This window comes from Bombyx mandarina, chromosome 23 (genome assembly GCF_030267445.1).
Source record: "Bombyx mandarina strain Sakado chromosome 23, ASM3026744v2".
NCBI classification, from domain to species: domain Eukaryota; kingdom Metazoa; phylum Arthropoda; class Insecta; order Lepidoptera; family Bombycidae; genus Bombyx; species Bombyx mandarina.
This window is the reverse complement of record NC_143229.1, coordinates 1-20,815: the sequence shown is the minus strand read 5'-3', so window position 1 is coordinate 20,815 and position 20,815 is coordinate 1. Positions and strand designations below refer to the sequence as shown.

At 38.3% G+C, this 20,815-nt stretch overlaps 1 protein-coding gene across 2 annotated transcripts; it reads right to left on the bottom strand.

The window, feature by feature from the left end:
- Positions 1-199: 199 nt before the first annotated feature.
- LOC114250633 (organic cation transporter protein) lies at positions 200-15,117 on the bottom strand. Of its 2 annotated transcripts, XM_089737714.1 has the most exons (8): positions 14,956-15,117; positions 14,623-14,834; positions 7,451-7,655; positions 6,312-6,412; positions 4,882-5,036; positions 3,963-4,592; positions 2,755-2,936; positions 200-1,571 (listed from the first exon to the last, which is right to left on the bottom strand). In XM_089737714.1, exons 2-8 carry the CDS (start codon positions 14,808-14,810, stop codon positions 1,383-1,385), a joined length of 1,650 nt encoding a protein of 549 aa, XP_089593840.1. In that variant the 5' UTR covers positions 14,811-14,834; positions 14,956-15,117; the 3' UTR covers positions 200-1,382. The 2 variants fall into 2 exon arrangements, with proteins under 2 accessions (XP_089593840.1, XP_028040395.2); XM_028184594.2 differs by lacking the exons at positions 14,623-14,834; positions 14,956-15,117 and adding an exon at positions 13,118-13,587.
- Positions 15,118-20,815: the final 5,698 nt, after the last annotated feature.

The window sequence follows — 20,815 nt, the reverse complement described above, 5'->3', positions numbered from 1 at the left end:
CAAGCCAGAGAAAGTTTACAATACTGTGAGACAAATGAACAAATCGATGAAACATACAAAAACTGCGAACATCGCGAATGTAATCGCACCCGCAACACAGACATCGTTCTATTTTTATTCATTTCTTTCAATTAATATATATACATATTTATAAATGACGGTATAGGGATAAATATACTTATTAGTAAAAAATATAATAGTGAGTATGAACGCGCTTTTATTTTGTTCATTCATTAACAATGTTTACAATGTTACATTATGCATACAATGTTTACAATAAAAACATAACATTCTGGAGAAAACACGTAGGCTATAAATGTTATCTGTCATTTCGAATGAAAACAACGAGTAGGGAGGGTGTGGACCAAGACTTCTGTATTATTGAAGTCAAAGCGTTAGCATATATGTATGCGACTATGCGTCAATTATTTGGTATCGCTGTCAACAAATTTTCGGTTGCGTGTGCCTGAACTAAATATAAAAGTTCTTCACGGTCGGGGACTACGAGTGCTCTAGCACGGTATCCAAATACCAGCTAGTTCCATTTAATGCAACATTAGACACGCTGTGTTTGGGAAAGTTGTCTCTGATAGTTTATTCCAGTCAGATTAAGGAATTGTTTGAAATAATTCCGTCATCCTATTGTCATCCGCGTAGTAGAGCCCGTGTCTGTGTGCTTAGTGCGATTTTTATAACGTTCTCGATAGCGTAAAAGTTAACTCAAATTTGTATGCAGTTGGAACAGCGCCCCTAGCGGCAAACGTAGGCAAACTTTTGACAAGACAAACTTTTACGCTATCGAGAACGTTATAAAACTCACACTTAGCACACTGGTGCAGCGATCGTCACATTAGAACTTCACAATATATAAACATACTTAAACAACCAGTACATTTTGCGTCATATAATACTGTTTTAATACTGGAAGCGTGAAAGTTGCCCCGGTGGTTGCCAAATTAAAGAGTGGATGGTTAGCGTGGTATGGACATGCGATGCGTAGAGAGGAGATGCATGTGACTAGGAGATGTATGGAAATGGTACTTGCAAGGTAGAGCGGGAATAGGCTGACTGAAGAAGACATGGATGGAGTGTGTGAATGACGATATGAGAGAGAGAGAAGAGCGAGTGTTGACATGACGGCTGATAGAAGAGAATGAAATAGAAAAATCCGCTGTGCCGACCCCATCTAGTGGGATAAGGTGTAGACAACATAAAAATAATGGGAGCGATCATTTAAGTAGAAAAATACTTATATAGTGTAAACAAATAGATTTAAATTATTATTTTCAACTACCTCACTTTTTATTAAGTAGCATACGTCCTAGTTTAAACTAGGTATTGTCTATTATTATCTTAAATATGTCATGTTTCCTAATTTACAATCAACAGGGGGTCGATTGTATATCTTTCGACTTGTGCGGCTCTCTGTGTCGTGTTGCGATCTGCTCCGCCTCCTGTATGGTGTCGGGGAGGGTCGTGTTGAGGGTCTCGGGTGTGGTGGTCATGAGCAGCCCGGCCACGAGGGCTGTACAGCCGAACAACACTGACGGCAACCATTTTACGTAGATCTCCTGAAATTTTTGGAATAATCGGGCTATTAGTGCAGTTTTAATCGTAAAAACTATCGGTGGTGTTAGAGATTTTAACTGTAGTGCAATCTCATAGCTTTAATATAAAGTCTCTACCAGAGCTCAGAGGTGTATCTATACTAATATTATAAAGAGGAAAGATTTGTTTGTTTGTTTGTTTCGAATAGGCTCCGAAACTACTGGACCGATTTGAAAAATTCTTTTTCCATTAGAAGCCGACATTGTCCCTGATGAAGATAGGCTACTTTTTTTTTATTTTTTTTTATTTTATTTTTTTGGTTTCATGTGTGTTTTAATGTTTCCGAAGCGAAGCGAGGGCGGGTCGCTAGTAATAAATAAAATCGTAGTATCAGTTACATTACATGGAGACCACTCCATCCACGACTCAAGGCATACTTTTTGTTTCTTAGTAGAAAGAGACGAGACGATGGGATCTTTTGTACGGGCTCCCAGCACGCCCAAGAGTAATTACGAACGTTTATAAATGTTCCCTATTGTAACACATTTGTGAATATGTATTAAGTACTTATTTCTTTTAATAAATGGTACCACCCTTCGAGATTTGAACACCTGTGGTGTCACAACACTTGACACGATTACACAGGTCTTCACACCCCCAGATATACGCAGATCGTATCTATGATATCAGAGAGGCTCCTTGGGAACCTTGAGATATAGTTCTAAGGTCTCAGTATAGTCACAACGGCTGCCCCACCCTTCAAGCCGAAACGCATTACTGCTTCACGGCAGAAATAGGCAGGGTGGTGGTACCTACCCGTGCGGACTCACAAGAGGTCCTACCACTAGTAATTAAGCAAATTATAATTTTGCGGGTTTGGTTTTTATTACACGATGTTATTGTTAATTAAATTAAATTAAATTAAAGAGTGGACGGTTAGTGTGGTGTGGACATGTGATGCCTAGAGGAGATGCATGTCACTAGGAGATGTATGGAAATGGTAGAGCAAGGTAGAGGGGAAAGAGGTCGACCAAAGAAGACATAGATGGAGTGTGTCCATGACGATATGAGAGAGAGAGAAGTGAGTGTTGATATGACGGCTGATAGAAGAGAATGGAATCGAAAAATAAGCTGTGCAGACCCCACCTAGTGGGATAAGGTGGACAAAAAGAAGAAGAATATGTTATTGTTAGTCAAAGTACAAACCAGTAAAGGCATCTGCGGTGCAACAATGGACCCAATCCTGCCGACCATCGAGCAGAAGGCCAGCAGCGAGTGTCTGGCGCGGGTCGGGAACAACTCCGACGTGTACATGTAGATGCCGTTGAAGGCCTGAGTGATGGCGACCTTCCCTAGCAGGTACAAAAATATGGACAGCCAAACTATATCTGAAATTAAAAACAAGTAAAGAAAGATTATTGAAGAGAAATTGCAACGTATTATAAACGCAGATCGGTAAGCGTCCACCTTCTTGTCTATTCACTGCGCAAAGCAGTCACGCGTTCCGGCTCGAAGGATGGAATAGCCTGTATACAATACAACTGAGAGTTCGGGAGCATGCCGCAAGGTGGGCAGGACATACATGGGGGTTTATGATTCCCACAGGCTCCAGTATTCACTGGTCTACGAGCTTGCCTGCCTACAAACCATAGAAAAACCTTAACGAATTAATTCTACGAAATCATTAAATTGAAGAACATAAAACATCTACTAATCGTATCTATTCTAATAAAATGCTCATTATTGTGTACACTGTAGAATTGTAAATGTATTCACAAACGTTTTAAGGAAAATCAATACGGAGGCTGTACGTTTGAGACAATACCTGTCAGGGCACTTTGCTCGGAGCCATTAAATTCGAGAATTATTGTGTGATAACTATCTGGGTGAGGCAAAGAATTAACTATGTAGACTCTTTATTACAGTAACAAAATGATTGAGGACACTGGGAATTAGAATAAACAGCTGCAGAGTCACTGCTCGGCAGACGTGCTCAGGGTCGAGCTGCAAGCGGTACGTCTGTATCGTCGTGTAATAATTGAACAGCTGTAAGCATACTTGGAATTGTTTGAGACGATCCCTTCATCTCCTTTTTATCATCGCACCTCCCGCCATCGGAGTAGAGTTCATCCATATTATCTGGAACCGCTGCGTTCATCGACAGTGCGTTTCCAGAGGTCTTTTTTGCCACGTATCATCCGGCTATGCAATGAGCCCCCCTCCATGGTGTTTCCCGAGCGCTATGACATGTTCTTCTTCAAAAGAGGCTCATGGAGAGTATTAAGCGGTCGGCAGCGGCTTGGCTCTGCCCCTGGCATTGCTGAAGTCCATGGGCGACGGTAACCACTCACCATCAGGTGGACCGTATGCTCGTCTGGCTACAAGGGCAATAAAAATAAAAAATAAAAACTCACGATTACGGACAAACGGAATCGCGCAGCAAGAAACCCCGCAGACCATAAAACCGATGAGTAAAGATCTCTTCCTGCCGATCCTGTCCAGAACCAAAGCGTTGATGACCACGCCGATCACTTCCACGCTCACAACTAGCATGTAGTTAGTGTACTTGTCTCCGGCAAGAGAAACAGAATTGATCGCCAGTCCGTAGAATACGAAGGTGCAAGTTATCCACCACCAGGAGCAAATAGCCAATCGCTTCATTATGATCGGAGATCTCATGACTTGAGACCATATGCCTGGCTCATTCTGTATTTCCTTCTTTTCTTCCATGGTCTGGGGCTTATCTTCTGTCAACTCCCTCAGGGTTTCTTCAGAAAGAGTTACATTGTTCATTTTTGCTGCTCTCTTTATGATCTTTATGGCTTCTTTTTTCTTTCCTTTTGAAAGCAACCATCTTATGCTTTCAGGAAGAAAATATATGTAGGAGAGGAAGAGTAGAGCTGGAGGGTAGACCACTAGGATGAACGTCCTCCAGTATTGAAAGGTTTTAGCCATAAGAGCAAAACAAACTCCTCCCATGGAGATGACAATGCCCAGGAATGCTGTCGTTAAAACCCTCTTGTCTTGACCCAGTAATTCGATTGCTGTAATTAAATTGAATTATCAAACAAACTTTAATTTAGCACCAAATATGAAAAATATATGTACAAAATTTATTTGTACAAAAAAATCAACTAACAATGCTTTGTTTGAGCAGTTGTAGTGAATTAAATTAGCGGGACCTTTAAATAGGCAAGCTATCTTTATTTGAGGTGTTTGTTGAGTTTTTTTACATCGCATGATAGAGTCGTTTTTCTCTTTTGATTAAAAAGGTCAGGCTGAGGACTGTTTTTATCCTGAAAGTATTCCAAAAGTGATACGCTTTCTACTCACTTAAAATGTACGAAGCAGGGAATGTGCTAGCTCCGGCTATGGTCTCCAAGAACTCCACAATAACGTACATTTCGTAGGAGACCGAGAACGCCTTCAACGTGCCGATGACCCCCACCAAGGTACAGCTCAGGATTAACGCCACTTTACGACCGAACCTGAAATAGACAAACGTCAATGGCTACAATTGTTACTACACCTTTACCACCGCCATCCACTTTAAGACACGAGTTCGGTATCTAAAAAAACACGCTTGTATTAAACTGGAATAAATATTAAAATAAATACTTTTTTACCCCTGTGTTTTGTTAGGTTAGGCATTGATTAGTCGTGCAAATTTTCAAGTTAATCGGTATTGAAGTTGTTGAAAATTTCTTTCAAAGAATGCATTAGGATTTTTTTTTATTAGGTATATACATTACTGTAAAAGCCTAAGATTTTCCAGGAAATCCTAACATTTACCAACTCTTAATGGTAAAAGTCTGTTCTATGATCATCGTTTATTTCGGACTTTTACCATTCGCTTGGTAAATTTTAGGATTTACCTCAAAGACAAGGTAAATGTTGAGATAAACATGTCAATATGTGCTTGGCGTATGACCTTGAAGGAAGAAAATGTTGTTGAAAATGAGTCAGAAGAGGACATAAACAGTATTAATTTGAGGAATAAAACCCAAAAAAATGTAACTGAAATTATGATGGAGAAGTAAATAACCAATGAAACCGCTTCAGAGACAGAAAACTTAACTCAAGCTCAAGAAGACCCAATTCCGAAAAAGATAGAATCAGTCCAGACAATAGGAAAAAAGGCAAAAATCAATTTGGAAAACCAAGCTGGAAAAATGAAAGCCATATCGTCTGATAAATATCCAAATATAACAAAAACTTGGCCAAAATGTTAGACTTAAAAAAAGAAATGATTCAGTTAGATTAGTCATAATAGGGAGCGTTATGTACTTTGTCAAGATCATTAAAATTGTGTTGTTTTTATTATTCTAAAAATGTTTAAAAATTATTTATTACTAGTAAAATTTAATCAATAAAAATACCAAAAGATAATATAGGTTACGATTTAACTGATTAGTAGTACAAATTATTAATAATTACTTATAGGTATGTAAGGATTTCAATATTAATTGAAATAAATAATTGAGAAGTATGCATTGTTTTATTTCCAAAACCAAAATTTACAGCTGTCACTGGTAAAACCTAGTATATACTAAATTCTAATGGTAAAAGCCCGATAAAATCATTTCTTTTTTACATATTCTTACATTTACCGACTCGTGTTGATAAACCCTAAGATTTACTGGTAAAACCTAAGATTTACCAATATTCGGGCTTTTACAGATGTTGATGTATGGATGCAGATCAAGATAATAAAAACTTGTTAAAAATGGAGAGCCTATTGTGTTATAAGCCGCGTAGCTCACCGATCAGAGATGTATCCCAGTATGGGCAGAGAGACCAGCATCCCGATGTTGTGGATTGTTCCGACCAGGGTTCGCTTCCACTCTTGGCAGGCGAGGTTGAACTGGTGAATTTACAAATAGCATCCTTGTAATCTTTTGTGAGTTAATATGGTTCAGCGATCCGCATTCAACCACCACAAAGCATGGCTTCCTCCTGTGTTACAAAACACCGGCATCGACGCATGAAACATCTAGGTCCCGAATGCTTTGTACATTGAATAATAACCTAAGCATGACTCGGCTGTCCAGACTGGGCTACTTATCTTCAAGCCGGTCCAGATCAAAAAGTTCAAGAGGATGATCATTTTTACCTTATGAACATACGCTGGTAAAGTCCACTATATCTTCCGCGCCGCGAATAATCACGCCACGATGATGATACTAGGTAGTGGACTCAATTTATTTCCCAATCTATTTTTCTGGCATTCCTCCTTGCACCATTACATAATGCAGTCACAATGAAACCTTATTCATGTCAAGGGACCAGTGAACTTTCAACAATAACTAGCATTGACGAAAGAAAATTATCTGTTAAACCTGTAGTAATAGATTTTTAATTGAAGTCATTTTGTATAATTAAATAGTATCATTAAATCATTTCGTTGCGTTTGTATCTAGATTACTTTTATTTAGATTAAGGTCATATTTATTGATTGTTTTAAAATATTTAAAAGGGCAGTGTACATAAACTGTAGGTATCGGCGAGTTATTGAAACAAGTTGAACCGTACCCACTGTGTTTCTCGCCGGATCTTGACAGTGGGTCGTGATTTCGATCCGGTTGATAGATTCAGCGCAGCAATGCCCTTGCTAACGCTATTAAATTCTCCAGGCTGGATCTTGCTTACACGTTCGGCGAACCTAGTATAACCCCTCCAGGTTACTAGGATAGATAGGCAAAAAAGAGAATTTCACGGATTTGCCTTTGACATTTACTACATACACTCCGACCCAACGTTCTTGCAGTATTTAGAAAGATACGTGTTTTATAGACGGAAAAATCGATCTCATACATCACCTGATGTTAAAAGGTAGCCGGACAACCTAGGTGCCACATTAAACCTTAAAAACCGTAGAAAATAACTGACATCTGATACAAACCTCAGCAACAATAGTATTGTTATTAGCGTAAATCCAATGGTCGCATGCTAGTGCCTCTTGACTGAAGGAAGTGTCTGCACTGCAGGGCTGGGTCAGAGGAACGCGCCTGGAGCATCTCTCGCCCTGACCCTCGACCGCGGCGTTCGGTAACCAAACGGGATTAAAATCCGTAGTGTTTAGAGATTCGCATTCCGGGACGGTGCATCTATAAAAACAATGTATTATTATATATTAAAACAATGTTAAAGGTCTGTCGTGATCAGCAAACGTGTTCATGGGCCATTTGTTGTTAAATTATCCATTTAACGTAGAAAGTTAACTACTTTGGACCATATCTCTATGCCTTATTCTAAGGTTATTTTACTCGCTGAGCCCTTCGTCGCAACTGACGGGTTCGACGAGAACGATGACCGGTCCTTGGAGTACCTAAATGTAACCCATATTCACAGCTCACTGAGTTTCTCGCCGGGTCTTCTCAGTGGGGCGCGTTTCCGATCCGGCGGTAGATTCTGCGAAGCACTGCTCTTGCTAGTGTTAGCAACACCTCCAGGTTTGAGCCCCGAGAGCTCACCTACACGCTAGGGTAACACTGATATAGCCTCTCAAGGCTCTCAGCATCCGAAAAAAAAACTATCTAAATAACTTCACGAAGTTGACTCCATTTGCAATTATTTGCAAGCCTGTGATGTGTGATTGGGCTAACAAATTTACGAAAAGTCTACGTTCACCTATTCCTAGACAAATTGCATTGAATTGAAGTATCAAGTCTTTAAAACGGGGATTGTCTTATTTGTGTTGCTTTAGATGAATGGATGAGATCATGGCCAACCCAGCATTAAGTGGTTACTGAATCCAATAGACACTACAAAATGAAGCAATCAGTGGGGACTTAAACTGCACCTTTTCACCAAAAGAGTCAACATGTTTTTGCTAATCGGTAGGCGACGGCTTGGGAGTTGCGTGCTCTTTGAGTCATGAACCGGCCCCTTATCAAACGTACTCGTGCTGAGAGACGAATAAAGTCACTAAATCGTTCTGTTTAAAATTGTTTTTGGAGTTTACTCCTTTAGAATCGATTTACATATATAGGCCCGGGGTATGAAAATTATGGGGACCAAAATCGTACTAGCATGTCACACGAAATGCGTTATGCGCATGTCACACGAAATGCGCGCCGGGCTGCTGCGCCGGCAGTCCGCCACAAAGCCTCGTACTGATCGCGCGTTTCTCTCATTTTGTATTTTCATATATTTGTTAATCGTTTGTTTTGTGTCTCGTTAATTTGTTAATAATCTGTAGTGTATCGTGTTGTCGTAATATAGAACTATTTCTCGTATTGTTTCGTTTAATTTTTTATATCCAGTAAACTCCAGTCGTGCGTCGGAGCGGACACACACACTTTTTATTATTAGTATTATTATTATTAATTATGTATATTTATTTTAAATGTTATTAATTAAATATAATTTTTTGGAGTTTACTCCTTTAGAATCGATTTACATATATAGGCCCGGGGTATGAAAATTATGGGGACCAAAATCGTACTAGCATGTCACACGAAATGCGTTATGCGCATTTCGTGTGACATGCTAGTACATGCGCCGGCAGTCCGCCACAAAGCCTCGTACTGATCGCGCGTTTCTCTCATTATTGTATTTTCATATATTTGTTAGTCGTTTGTTTTGTGTCTCGTTAATTTGTTAATAATCTGTAGTGTATCGTGTTGTCGTAATATAGAACTATTTCTCGTATTGTTTCGTTTAATTTTTTATATCCAGTAAACTCCAGTCGTGCGTCGGAGCGGACACACACACTTTTTGGAGTTTACTCCTTTAGAATCGATTTACATATATAGGCCCGGGGTATGAAAATTATGGGGACCAAAATCGTACTAGCATGTCACACGAAATGCGTTATGCGCATTTCGTGTGACATGCTAGTACATGCGCCGGCAGTCCGCCACAAAGCCTCGTACTGATCGCGCGTTTCTCTCATTATTGTATTTTCATATATTTGTTAGTCGTTTGTTTTGTGTCTCGTTAATTTGTTAATAATCTGTAGTGTATCGTGTTGTCGTAATATAGAACTATTTCTCGTATTGTTTCGTTTAATTTTTTATATCCAGTAAACTCCAGTCGTGCGTCGGAGCGGACACACACACTTTTTTGTATTTAACCTTAGACGTGACAACCGTGCAGCGGGCCACGTGACTACATCAATCGTAGTCATGAGCGAACATAATGGAACAAAAGTTATTATTAAAAAAATTACGTGTAATTACAATAAGTGTGAAATCATTGGGCTTCAAATTTGTATGGCTTTGTTATTGGAGCTAAAGCTGACAGCCGGCCCTAAAAAGTATAATTTGCGTAACTACTGGTGGTAGGACGTCTTGTGAATCCGCACGAGTAGGTACCACCGCCACAACCCTGCCTATTTCTGCCGTGAAGCAGTAATGCGTTTCAGTCGGAAGGGCGGAGCAGCCGTTGTACTGTTTATAAGTGAGACATTAGAATTCATATCTCAAGGTGGGTGGCGGCATTTACGTCGTAGATGTCTATGGGCTCCGGTAACGACTTAACACCAGTTGGGCCGTGAGTTCGTCTACCGATCTAAGCAATAAAAAAATAAAAAAACCCAAGCTGAAAAATTGTCTGGTCATCCGGTAGACTGCTTTTGGTTTTTTTGTCCAAATTATACTTCGATTTTATACCTCATAATACTAAATTTTCACACTAAAACGTGAAATCCTAGTACGGATTCAATTCGTGTAAACGATTACAAAGTAACGCGGTCTGTATATTTATATAGTCGTTAGTAAATAAAGCTTAGCGATTTTGTTAATCACGTGTGTTCCGCTCACCGTTTGAGTAAACAACGAACAGCCTATTATTATCACTGAACTGTTATGTAAACATTGAATGTTGTTTTCGCGGGAAATTATCACATTGTTAAATGTTGAGTCACGTGGATGTCAAACTTAAAATGTCTGTTTTTTTTTATTTATTGCTTATATGGGTGGAGGAGCTCACAGGCCGTCTGGTGTTAAGTGGTTACTGGAGCCCACAGACATTTACAACGTAATTGCCCCACCCACCTTGAAATATAAGTTCTAAGATCTCAGTATAGTTACAACGGCTGCCCTACCGAAGAGACCGAAACGCATTACTGCTTCACGGCAGAAATAGGCGGGGTGGTGGTACCTACCCGTGCGGACTCACAAGAGGTCCTACCACCAGTATTATAGAGGGGGGTGTAAGAAGTTAGTTACTGAAGTCAAAATGGGAATAAACTGCGGGCCTAAAGTAACCGATAACATCCGAGGATTTAACTTGTGTTTTAAAATGCGTCCGTAAAACGTAACAATCACTACCACTTGACTTCGTGTACAAGATCGATCTCCACGCACTCTCTATACAAACACGATAAAACCTTCAGCGTTGGGATGACATAGCACAATCATGGTAGGTTCATGCGGGCTAGTCGCTAGACACTAACTGTATCGAAGGGTAAAAGACTATTTCATTTAACTGACATGCAATTTACAGGAGAGAGCAATTTAAAGTTTAAAATTTGAAAAAAAAAAACACGTGTGGCACTCGGAGACTGCCGCGGTAAAGCTATTGCATAGCATTTTTTATCAACTTATGCAATTATAAATCGACAATAATAATTTAATATTAAAACAACAATAAAATAAGACCACGCTATATTTATAAACATTAACAAAAGCAAAACCTTAACTGTCCCCTTCACACTCATAAGCTAGACCGCGCGAGGGAGAGATGGGCAGACTTTTCATGATGTGCATGCGGCAGTGCGACGTCACGCTGCGCGCTTATTCACAAACACTACACCAGCGCAACGTGTGAATGTGTTGAACGCGAGCTACATAGTAGGCGCAGTGGGGGTGTCAGGTTATTTTCGTTACGGAATTTCTTGATTCAGTCGCCGCGCTCAAAGCCCGCGATAAAAGCTATGCAATAGCTTAACAATATCCAAAATACTTCTTCAGCTATTGGAATTCAGTAAACTTAATTGATGTTCAATTAAAACATCGAACTGTTGATGCTGATACCAAATAAAACGCACCTTTAATTGCAAAGATAAAAGCCGCTTAAGCCAAATAGTGGCAAATAGCATTTCACTCCTCGATATTATTATAAGCCACGACGTAAATTTCGCATCCATGTTGACCCTCACAAAGATATCTCCATGATACTCGAATAACTTGCGAACCACTTAAATATATTTTGAGTGGTAATATATTATTTAGCAGCCAGTCCTCACTGATTACGAACACTTATATTCGAAACATATTATAAAATTAACTAAACAAAGTAATAGCTACTCAAAATTATCGGTATTTCAACAACAATGATTAAAATAATGAGGTTTTTGGATACCATTAATCGTAACCTAGTTTTCTTTAACAAAAACAAAACTAACATAGCACCTGTTGTAGCCGTTGTAGGTACTTTTGAGAGCTACAAAGTTCTCATGTACGAGTGAAACTCAGTTCGGAATCAAAAGCAAAATCCCACAGACACGGCATACTGAGTGTCCCGCCGGTACTTCTCACTGAGTCGCAGGTTACAAGCAATATGTAAGGGAAACTCAAAATGGACAGTAATTCACTCTTTATTAAACAAGCTCAATCAAAATGTCCTCTATGTCCTCCGGCAGAATGTGGAGGAGCCTTACTTTTATAATATCGTCGTGAGCGGTCCATATCAGTGTAGCTACTTTCTGGAGAACGTGCTTCTAAAGGCTCCCCGTACCTATCCTCGCCGGAAACTCAATTAAATTTTCTACACCCCACCTGTAAAGTCTAATTTGGGACAGCAGGCACCTCTCCGTCGAAGAATTGATGAGTATCATTCCCTTATCAAAGTAATGCCCGATCTTGATGTGTTCCACGATAAGTTATGGACAAAATGAGAAAAGAAAGAAGAAACGCACCTTAACTTTAATCGTTAATCATTAGTTGTTTTATAACTGACTTGTTGTTACTTGATATTATATTGACATTTCTACTTTTTTTTTTCTTTTTTTTTTATATGTATGTATGATATGACCTTTATTAGACATTCATATTAATATTTCAACAATTATTACTGTTTTACTTGTTAAATTTGAATCTCAAAGTATGTATTCATTAGGTATTCTCTTTTTTTTATTATTATTGTGCCGATGAATTGCCAATGTTTGTACGCCATTATTGTCACATGTATCAGGCCATAAATTAAATAGTTTGTTATTTTCAATGTTAAATATTTGTGATGTGGCAGTACTTTTGTAAGTAAATAAATAAATAAATAAGATAACTAATATTCAGATAAATAGGACGTGATTCACATAAATATGAAGTGATTCAAGTAAATATTATCTCAAGCTTAAACGCCTACATCACCCGTGGATGAGAGGAACCGGGGGGTGGCAACTCTCCGTGGGAGCGGTGAGGTGGCTTATCAATACACATAATGCACTGACAGAAATATTCACTTGTAATTAAATCAAGCGTCCAATTACATGTACGGTTTACAAGAGATAAAGTGGTGATTCCGAAATCTTTAACCAGAGTCATGGCCTAGATACATTCATGTATATACTTGCATCATAAATTCTAAATTAATTATTTATCTTTGCGTATACTAGCTAATTTACCTGTAATTAACATCAGCAGCGAGGAAGACGTAGGTGATGGAATAGGTAGCAGCACTAAGCACAGGCAGGGCCAGTAGAATATAGTTCACAACGTGGAACCTACCGAGATGACCCAACCCCTCCATGATCTGATCCGTGGCTACGCTAGGACTTCCCCCTGTGGGTCTCATCTTAATGTCTCACTTTGACCGTCTATATTTGATGAGCTTGGTCTGATTCGAACTGAATTTAAATCAAAGGAATAAACTGTCTGAGGGCGTATGCTTTTAAGAATTTGTACACATTAAAATATATTTGAATACAAAATGTATCCAAATATAAAATACGTGGAAGTTTATAGCCTGTCGCTCGGGTATGCGATTTAGAATTAAAATGTTCGTCTCTTTTTTAGTCGAGTTTATTTTATTACTCAGAAGTGCGACGCGACGCGACCGGACCTCGCGACACTGTCACAACTACACACAGCTGCTCCGGTCGCTCCTGATGCTACTACATAATAGCTAAGTCATCCACCAAGCAGATGCTCGAATGGCTGCCGGATCATTCGTTCTTGCTGAGCATTTGAGGGCATAATATTTCCTGAATCTTTATACCTTGTCGATAGGCGCACAAATTGATTAAGGCATAAAAATTCGTAACCTCATCAGCATTAAATAATATTTATTCTAGTATTTGGAAATGAGCAAGCCCTGACTTTCTTGCACATTGTTTTCAGTAATGAAACAGATTTTCGTATTGGTGATAAAGTTATGACTATTTCAAAACACTTCTTAAGGCGATAGTTGATTAAAAAAATATACATTGATTTAGGTATCTAAATCGCTTGTGCTGGAGCTGACAGAGCAGACCAAACGACCATTGGCAGAAGTGTGTCTAGCACATCATAGTTTACCCCTTGTTGCCTGAATTCCAGAGGTTCACATCGGCTCAACATTATTATGTTGTACTTTAATTTGGCTTATGTTATTCCTTCATCGTAGAAGTCGTTCATAAACTCGTGAACGTTTGTTAAGTACGTATTTGATTACAAAAAATGACCTGCCTGCGATATTCGAACACCGGCACAGTCGCACCGCTCGATTCGATCGCACCGGGCGTCTTATCCTACAGGCCACGTCGACTCACATACATTATACGTACCTATATTTGTAAAGTCTTGATTACATAATATTATGTCGGGTCCTTTGGCTTTTAGTTATTCGACATCTGACATACTTTGCATCAACGTCTGGTCTGATACTATCGCCTCAACATAATCACGTATTTATATTGGCGGAGACATTTAATCACGTGGCGTTAAGAAGTTAGACAGCTACCCTCAGGGTCAAAAACATAATACATAATAATAAGAATAGTTAGAGATTTGAAATTTAGATCGAAACATAGGTGATGTGGATAATGTTGTCGGAAGCGAAGCCCGAGGTTAGAGCGCCTGTGCGTTCTGATTTAATAGGGGTTAGAAAATAGAAATATATACTACATAGATAGGTCCTTGCACAACTAACCTGTAAGGCACACTTCCGGCCAAGAAGATGTAGGTTGTGTGCAACATTCCAACTTGTATGACCGCCACCGCTACCATCACGTACACCCTGAGGTGGAACTGCCCAGCTTGGCCCAGCTGTCCGAGCACGCGGTCCACGTCTACGCCACCAGAGGCCCCGCTCCTCTGGTCCTTCGATGTTTCTGTCATTGTCAATATTTTCACGGCCACGTCCTGTGCAAGTAACGGCTAGATAATGAAAATGTTAACAGTCACACGTTAATAGTAACAATCAGTTTTCTTCGATGCTTTCATCCAAAAGCAGTTCAAAATCTAAAAAAGGCGCGAAACCTACAAACCCATCCTTTACTCTAAATCCACTTTGTTTGAAACAAAGCAATGGATGGATGCAATAAACTGTTCATGACGACTTGTACGTGCAAACATGCAAATATTATAGACAATGATTTTTTAAACAACAGATATGTATCTTCATAATAACTGACTCTTCAAATCTGATCGCGCCATATATATCTATATATGGCGCGATCAGTTCTACATACCTACCGATATAGTGCACACACATGTTGACAAGTAGCATTAATGAAAAGTACAAAAGATGGGATAAGCGCGTGAGTAAAAAAGATAGCTATAATTGGAACGATTGCACTTGTTATATTATTATTGCATTTGTTTAGACGCGACTAAAGAGGCCTGTTTTCGAGTCTTCACTTGACGTGCGCTTGAAACATATCTGCTTCTTTTTGCATAATATAAAATATCATTGATTATAGAGAGATATTTCCAACGATTACGTAGCTTCGAAAGATGAAGTAATCCAAATTTCACATGTTATTTTATATTGAATTATTACAAAGTGCATAATTCTCAAAATCAAATGTAGGTTATTTCTATCCGAAAATTCTCCGTCATCCACCGTACTCCACAGATATTACTCTCATTGTATTCCATTTGTTTTGGAGCTTAGACAGGCTAACTGTTTGAAATAATTCAATGAGGTAATCAAAACTTAAAAAAAAATGGTACGCGTGCATCTTGGTGCTCGGTGAAACTTCTTTTGTGATGTGTATTATTGTGATTTTCTTCAGTTTTCATCCTTACATCAAATTTCTCTTGTAATAGGAATGTAGTGTATAAGAGAAACAACCTAGCTTGTTTTGTTCTTTCCCTCTCTCCTCGGTCGAGTGGTTCGCGAGATGCTCTATTCACTCTCGCTCTTCCCAAATTGTATCTTTTCTCTCTAGCCGTAACTAATCTGCTGCGAGTTACATTTTACTCTCAACGCGCCTTAAGAACTTTCACTTCAATAAATTACAACTACGCTCCTAGAATTACTAGGAAAGCATCCTATGAACATATCCTGTATGCGGTACATGGTGCGATTTACTAAATATACCTAGTCAGGTCATAAGTATTGTCACACAGTAAAAACTTTTCTTTTAGAATGCTGGCCACAAAAAAGTTTATTGAATTCGAATTTCGAATTGTTCATGAAAATAAAAATGTATACTTTTAGAATTTTACGCATTTTTAAATATGGAGTGGACGCTTAAAGAAGACCGTGTTGCAGTTATTGCGTTGCATCGTTGCGGTTACGCGCCAATTCAAATTTTTAACATACTGAAAAATTTTAATATTACCAAAAGATTCGTTTATCGTACCATCAAACGATACAATGAAGACTCTAGTGTAGATGACAGGTCAAGAAGTGGTCGCCCTCGGTCTGTTAGGACTCCAGCAGTGATAAAAGCTGTGAAGGCGCGAATTCAAAGAAATCCTAAACGTAAGCAGAAACTGTTGGCCCTTCAGATGGGGTTAAGCAGAACCACGGTGAAAAGGGTGTTAAATGAAGACTTAGGGCTTCGGGCATATCGAAGAAAAACAGGACATCGTTTGAATGCTTGTCTAATGGACCTGAGATCAGTCTCAGCAATCATCGCTTCAACAAAGCGCGGCATCTCTCTGAAGAGAGAAAAAATATCGGGAAATTCTTTTTTCGGATGAAAAAATTTTTACCGTAGAAGAGAGCTACAACAAACAAAATGATAAGGTGTACGCACACAGTAGTGAAGACGCGAGCAACCGTATTCCGCGTGTCCAACGAGGTCTTTTTCCATCCTCGCTCATGGTATGGTTGGGAGTTTCTTATTGGGGCTTAACAGAGGTACATTTTTGTGAGAAAGGTGTAAAAACGAATGCAGTTGTGTATCAAAATACAGTCCTGACGAACCTTGTGGAACCTGTTTCTCATACCATGTTCAATAACAGGCACTGGGTATTCCAACAAGATTCGGCGCCAGCTCATAGAGCGAAGAGCACACAAGACTGGCTGGCGGCGCGTGAAATCGACTTCATCCGGCACGAAGACTGGCCCTCCTCCAGTCCAGATTTGAATCCGTTAGATTACAAGATATGGCAACACTTGGAGGAAAAGGCGTGCTCAAAGACTCATCCCAATTTGGAGTCACTCAAGACATCCTTGATTAAGGCAGCCGCCGATATTGACATGGACCTCGTTCGTGCTGCGATAGACGACTGGCCGCGCAGATTGAAGGCCTGTATTCAAAATCACGGAGGTCATTTTGAATAAGCTTTAGTGTCATAAGAATCTATGTTTTGTTAAGTTCATTTTGGTATATGAATGGTTACATAATGAATAAACTTGTTTCAATTATTTTACATTAAACATGTGACAGAATTTATGACCTGACTAGGTATGTAGGCAGCTAGTTATTGCTGGCTTAGGTATATCTACCTAGTAACTACATTCATACAAAGTACCTACATACAGAAATCTAGAAGGTTTATTTTTTACGATGGAAATAGATGTGTACGGTCGCACCGAAGTAAATCCGCAAGTATTATTTGATGTTTTCACGCCTTATACCCACATAATTAAATAATATAAATAATCCTTTTTAAAAAGATTTTGAAATTTAAGGGCATTAATCGTCAAACATTAAAGAATAAAACCACTAATAAAACACAGAATGCGAAAGAAAGAATACTCAAGAATATTGAAGATTAAATTGTCATAAGAGATGACGGCTATCACTATCCTTATGATCGCAAACCAGCTCTTATATTCTGGTAAGCGACAAAAATACATTTCTTCGTAATATGTGTGATATATTTACATAAAATATGTTTTGAACATAAACACATATCGTCTTGTCGCATTGAAAGTGTACAATTTCCAAAAATATTCGAAATTAAGTTAATATGCGTAATCATTTGGTATCACCAGTATTTTTCTCATAAATTCTGTCAAAAGAGCGTAGTTTAGTTTTAGTTTTTTTTTTTTCGTTTACCTATGTTTTGACTACTATTAACAAAATTAATACATAATTTTATCTTACTTTAGAAGACAGATAGTATGTTACTGTGAAGAAATAAAAAAATTATGTTGCAAAGATGATTAATATTGAAAATATCACATGTTTTAAGCATTATAATAATATAAAACACTCTCCTGTAAAATTAGTAAGTTTTGAGATTATACAGTTTTAATGCGAGAAGACGATATACGTCAATCGTGAATAGATTGTAATTATACTGAGATCTTAGAACTTATATCTCGGTATGGGTGGCGCACTTACGTTGTAGATGTCTATGGGCTCCACTAACCACTTAACACCAGGTGGGCTGTGAGCTCGTCCATCCATCTAAGCAATAAAAAAAAAAGCAAAGTGAATCAATTTGTAATAAGTACATACTTAACAAACAAATAAACTAAGAATCGAATAATGTTTGGTACAATCACACGCGCACACACACGCACACACACTCACAACGAAGGTAAATGTTATGAAATAATAAATTGCAGAATTCTAAACTTTCATTGATTACTTTTGCTTTTAGTGATTAGTAGATGTAATCAAATCTACTAATCCTAGGTTAATGTTTCTGGATCTACTTTATAATGAAAATTCTTAGCTGTGGCATTCGTATTCAATTCATTTATTTATCAGATAACGATATTTCACATACACATTTAAATCAAAAGTAAATTACACCAGATACATGTAAAAAACAAAACAAACTAAACAGAGTACAATAATAAACAAGTAGGCATTTTCAACTAAGATTATAATATTATTCAAAATATTAAAAAGTTAAATCTATAAATAAAGTATTTTTTTTAATTTATAAGCATTAAATATTATAATAATGGTATTTTGGAGACGTGTAATAACGATGCAAACAATTGCTTTAACAATATGTTCAGGCGCACAAAGCTATATATGTATGTGTATAAAAATGTTTTTAGCACATCTTTATTTGCGTATGCGTTACTTTTCAGGCTCTTTGAGAACCGACCGTCATCCTCGTCGAACTCGTCAAATACGACTAAGTAACTAGTAGAGAATCATGAGTTCTTCGTCGGATCTTAGCAGTGAGTCGCAACTCCTATCCAGTGGTAGAAGCAGCGAAGCACAGCTCTTGCTAGGATCAATGTTAGCAAGCTCTCTCAGATTGAGCATGTGAGCTCACCTACCGGTCAACAAGTAGGTGGTATGGGAATATCAACGGTAAGGTGGGAAAAAAACGCAGTGTTAAGTCTAATATGATCATGGCGCTTCTTCTTCTTTTTCTTCACCTTATCCCATTAAGTGGGGTCGGCACAGCAAATTTTTCTCTTCCATTCTCTTCTATAAGCCGTGAGCTTAACACTCACTCCTCTCTCTCTCTCTCTCCACCACTCTCTCTCCATCCACGTCCAAAAAATAGACAAATATATATAACTAAGATTTGATTACATACATTTGATTGATTGCTTAAGAATAATTTATATTTAATTGGAAAATTATCCGCGACAAATTTTTCTTATAAGTTGTAGGAACAATATAAGACAATTAGAAAGATCATCTATTTGACTTAAAATTAGTTCAGCGCAATCGGACAACTCTGAACGAACATTGACGGAGACCGCGCTACCGTGGACATTATTGTAGTCCCAAAGGATTCTGTTTAAGGGCGAGTAAGCACCTAAATTCGAACGAGCGGGCTTTCTTATAAACGGTTTATATTTCTTTGTTCTTGGTAGGTTCTTAGGGGCTGATATTTTTATCTGGGTTAAGAAATTAGGTGTGTCGGTTATTCCATGGATTAATTTGTTTAGAAATATACCTTAGTTTCCTCCGACTAAGAAGAGAATCTAAATTAAAGTGGTGAAGTCAATATTCATGGTAACTTCCTACCCAGATTGTAGTTGTAAGACAAGTTTCATAGAAACCGTTTCTGGACACTTTCCAATCGTTTCTTGTATATCTCATAATAAGAATTCTACATTACCTATATATAACTCTCATTTGAGCCCTCAACCCAGTCGCATGTTTGCATATCAGTAGAAATAGTCAATACGATGGTTTCTACATGAGTGAAGATTTTTTTTTTTTTTTTTACGCACAACCAGAAGTAATCGCGGGTTTATAAATTTCACAGGTTTCATTTTGGGGGTCTAGTGCTTCACGCCGCGACTTGAACAGCTTGAATTGTTCAGCCAGGCAGAGCCGTACTGCAGAGTTGTGGCAAATAATTAATCGCGTCCGGAATTGGATCCTTCCTATTTATCAGGAAGGATACAAACAGTAGATGTGAAAGGTAATAGATCTTCAGGCACCCTGTTGAAAATGGGTGTACCTCAGGGTTCCATTTTGGGTCCTTTTTTATTTCTAATATATATAAACGATTTACCTAGTTTTATTGAGTCCCGAGACGAGGTCGTATTATTCGCAGATGATACATCTTTATTATTTAAAATTAAACGACAATTACAAGTCTATGACGAAGTGAATGATGCGATTTCGTGTGTGGTTCATTGGTTCCGTATCAATAACCTATTATTGAATAGTAAGAAAACTAAATGTATTAAATTTACTTTAAAACTAAAACTAAAACTACTAAAAAAAATAATCTAATATTAAAAAAAAAAAACATGCCCGCTGAGTTTCTTGCCAATTCTTCTCAGGACGGAGGCTAGTTCTTGTGAATTGGCGGTAGTTCTTTTGACGTTCCACAAGTATGTACTTTCATTTATGTTGAATAAAAATTTTTTGATTTGAAATTTTTTTTGATTTGATTTGGTTTGATTTGGACCTCCACTCTTTCTCACTCACGTGTGATACCCACCGGGCGACCCTACACTTAGTTGTCGCTGTGCTTCTCTTTATATTCATTAAACTCTTCTGTCA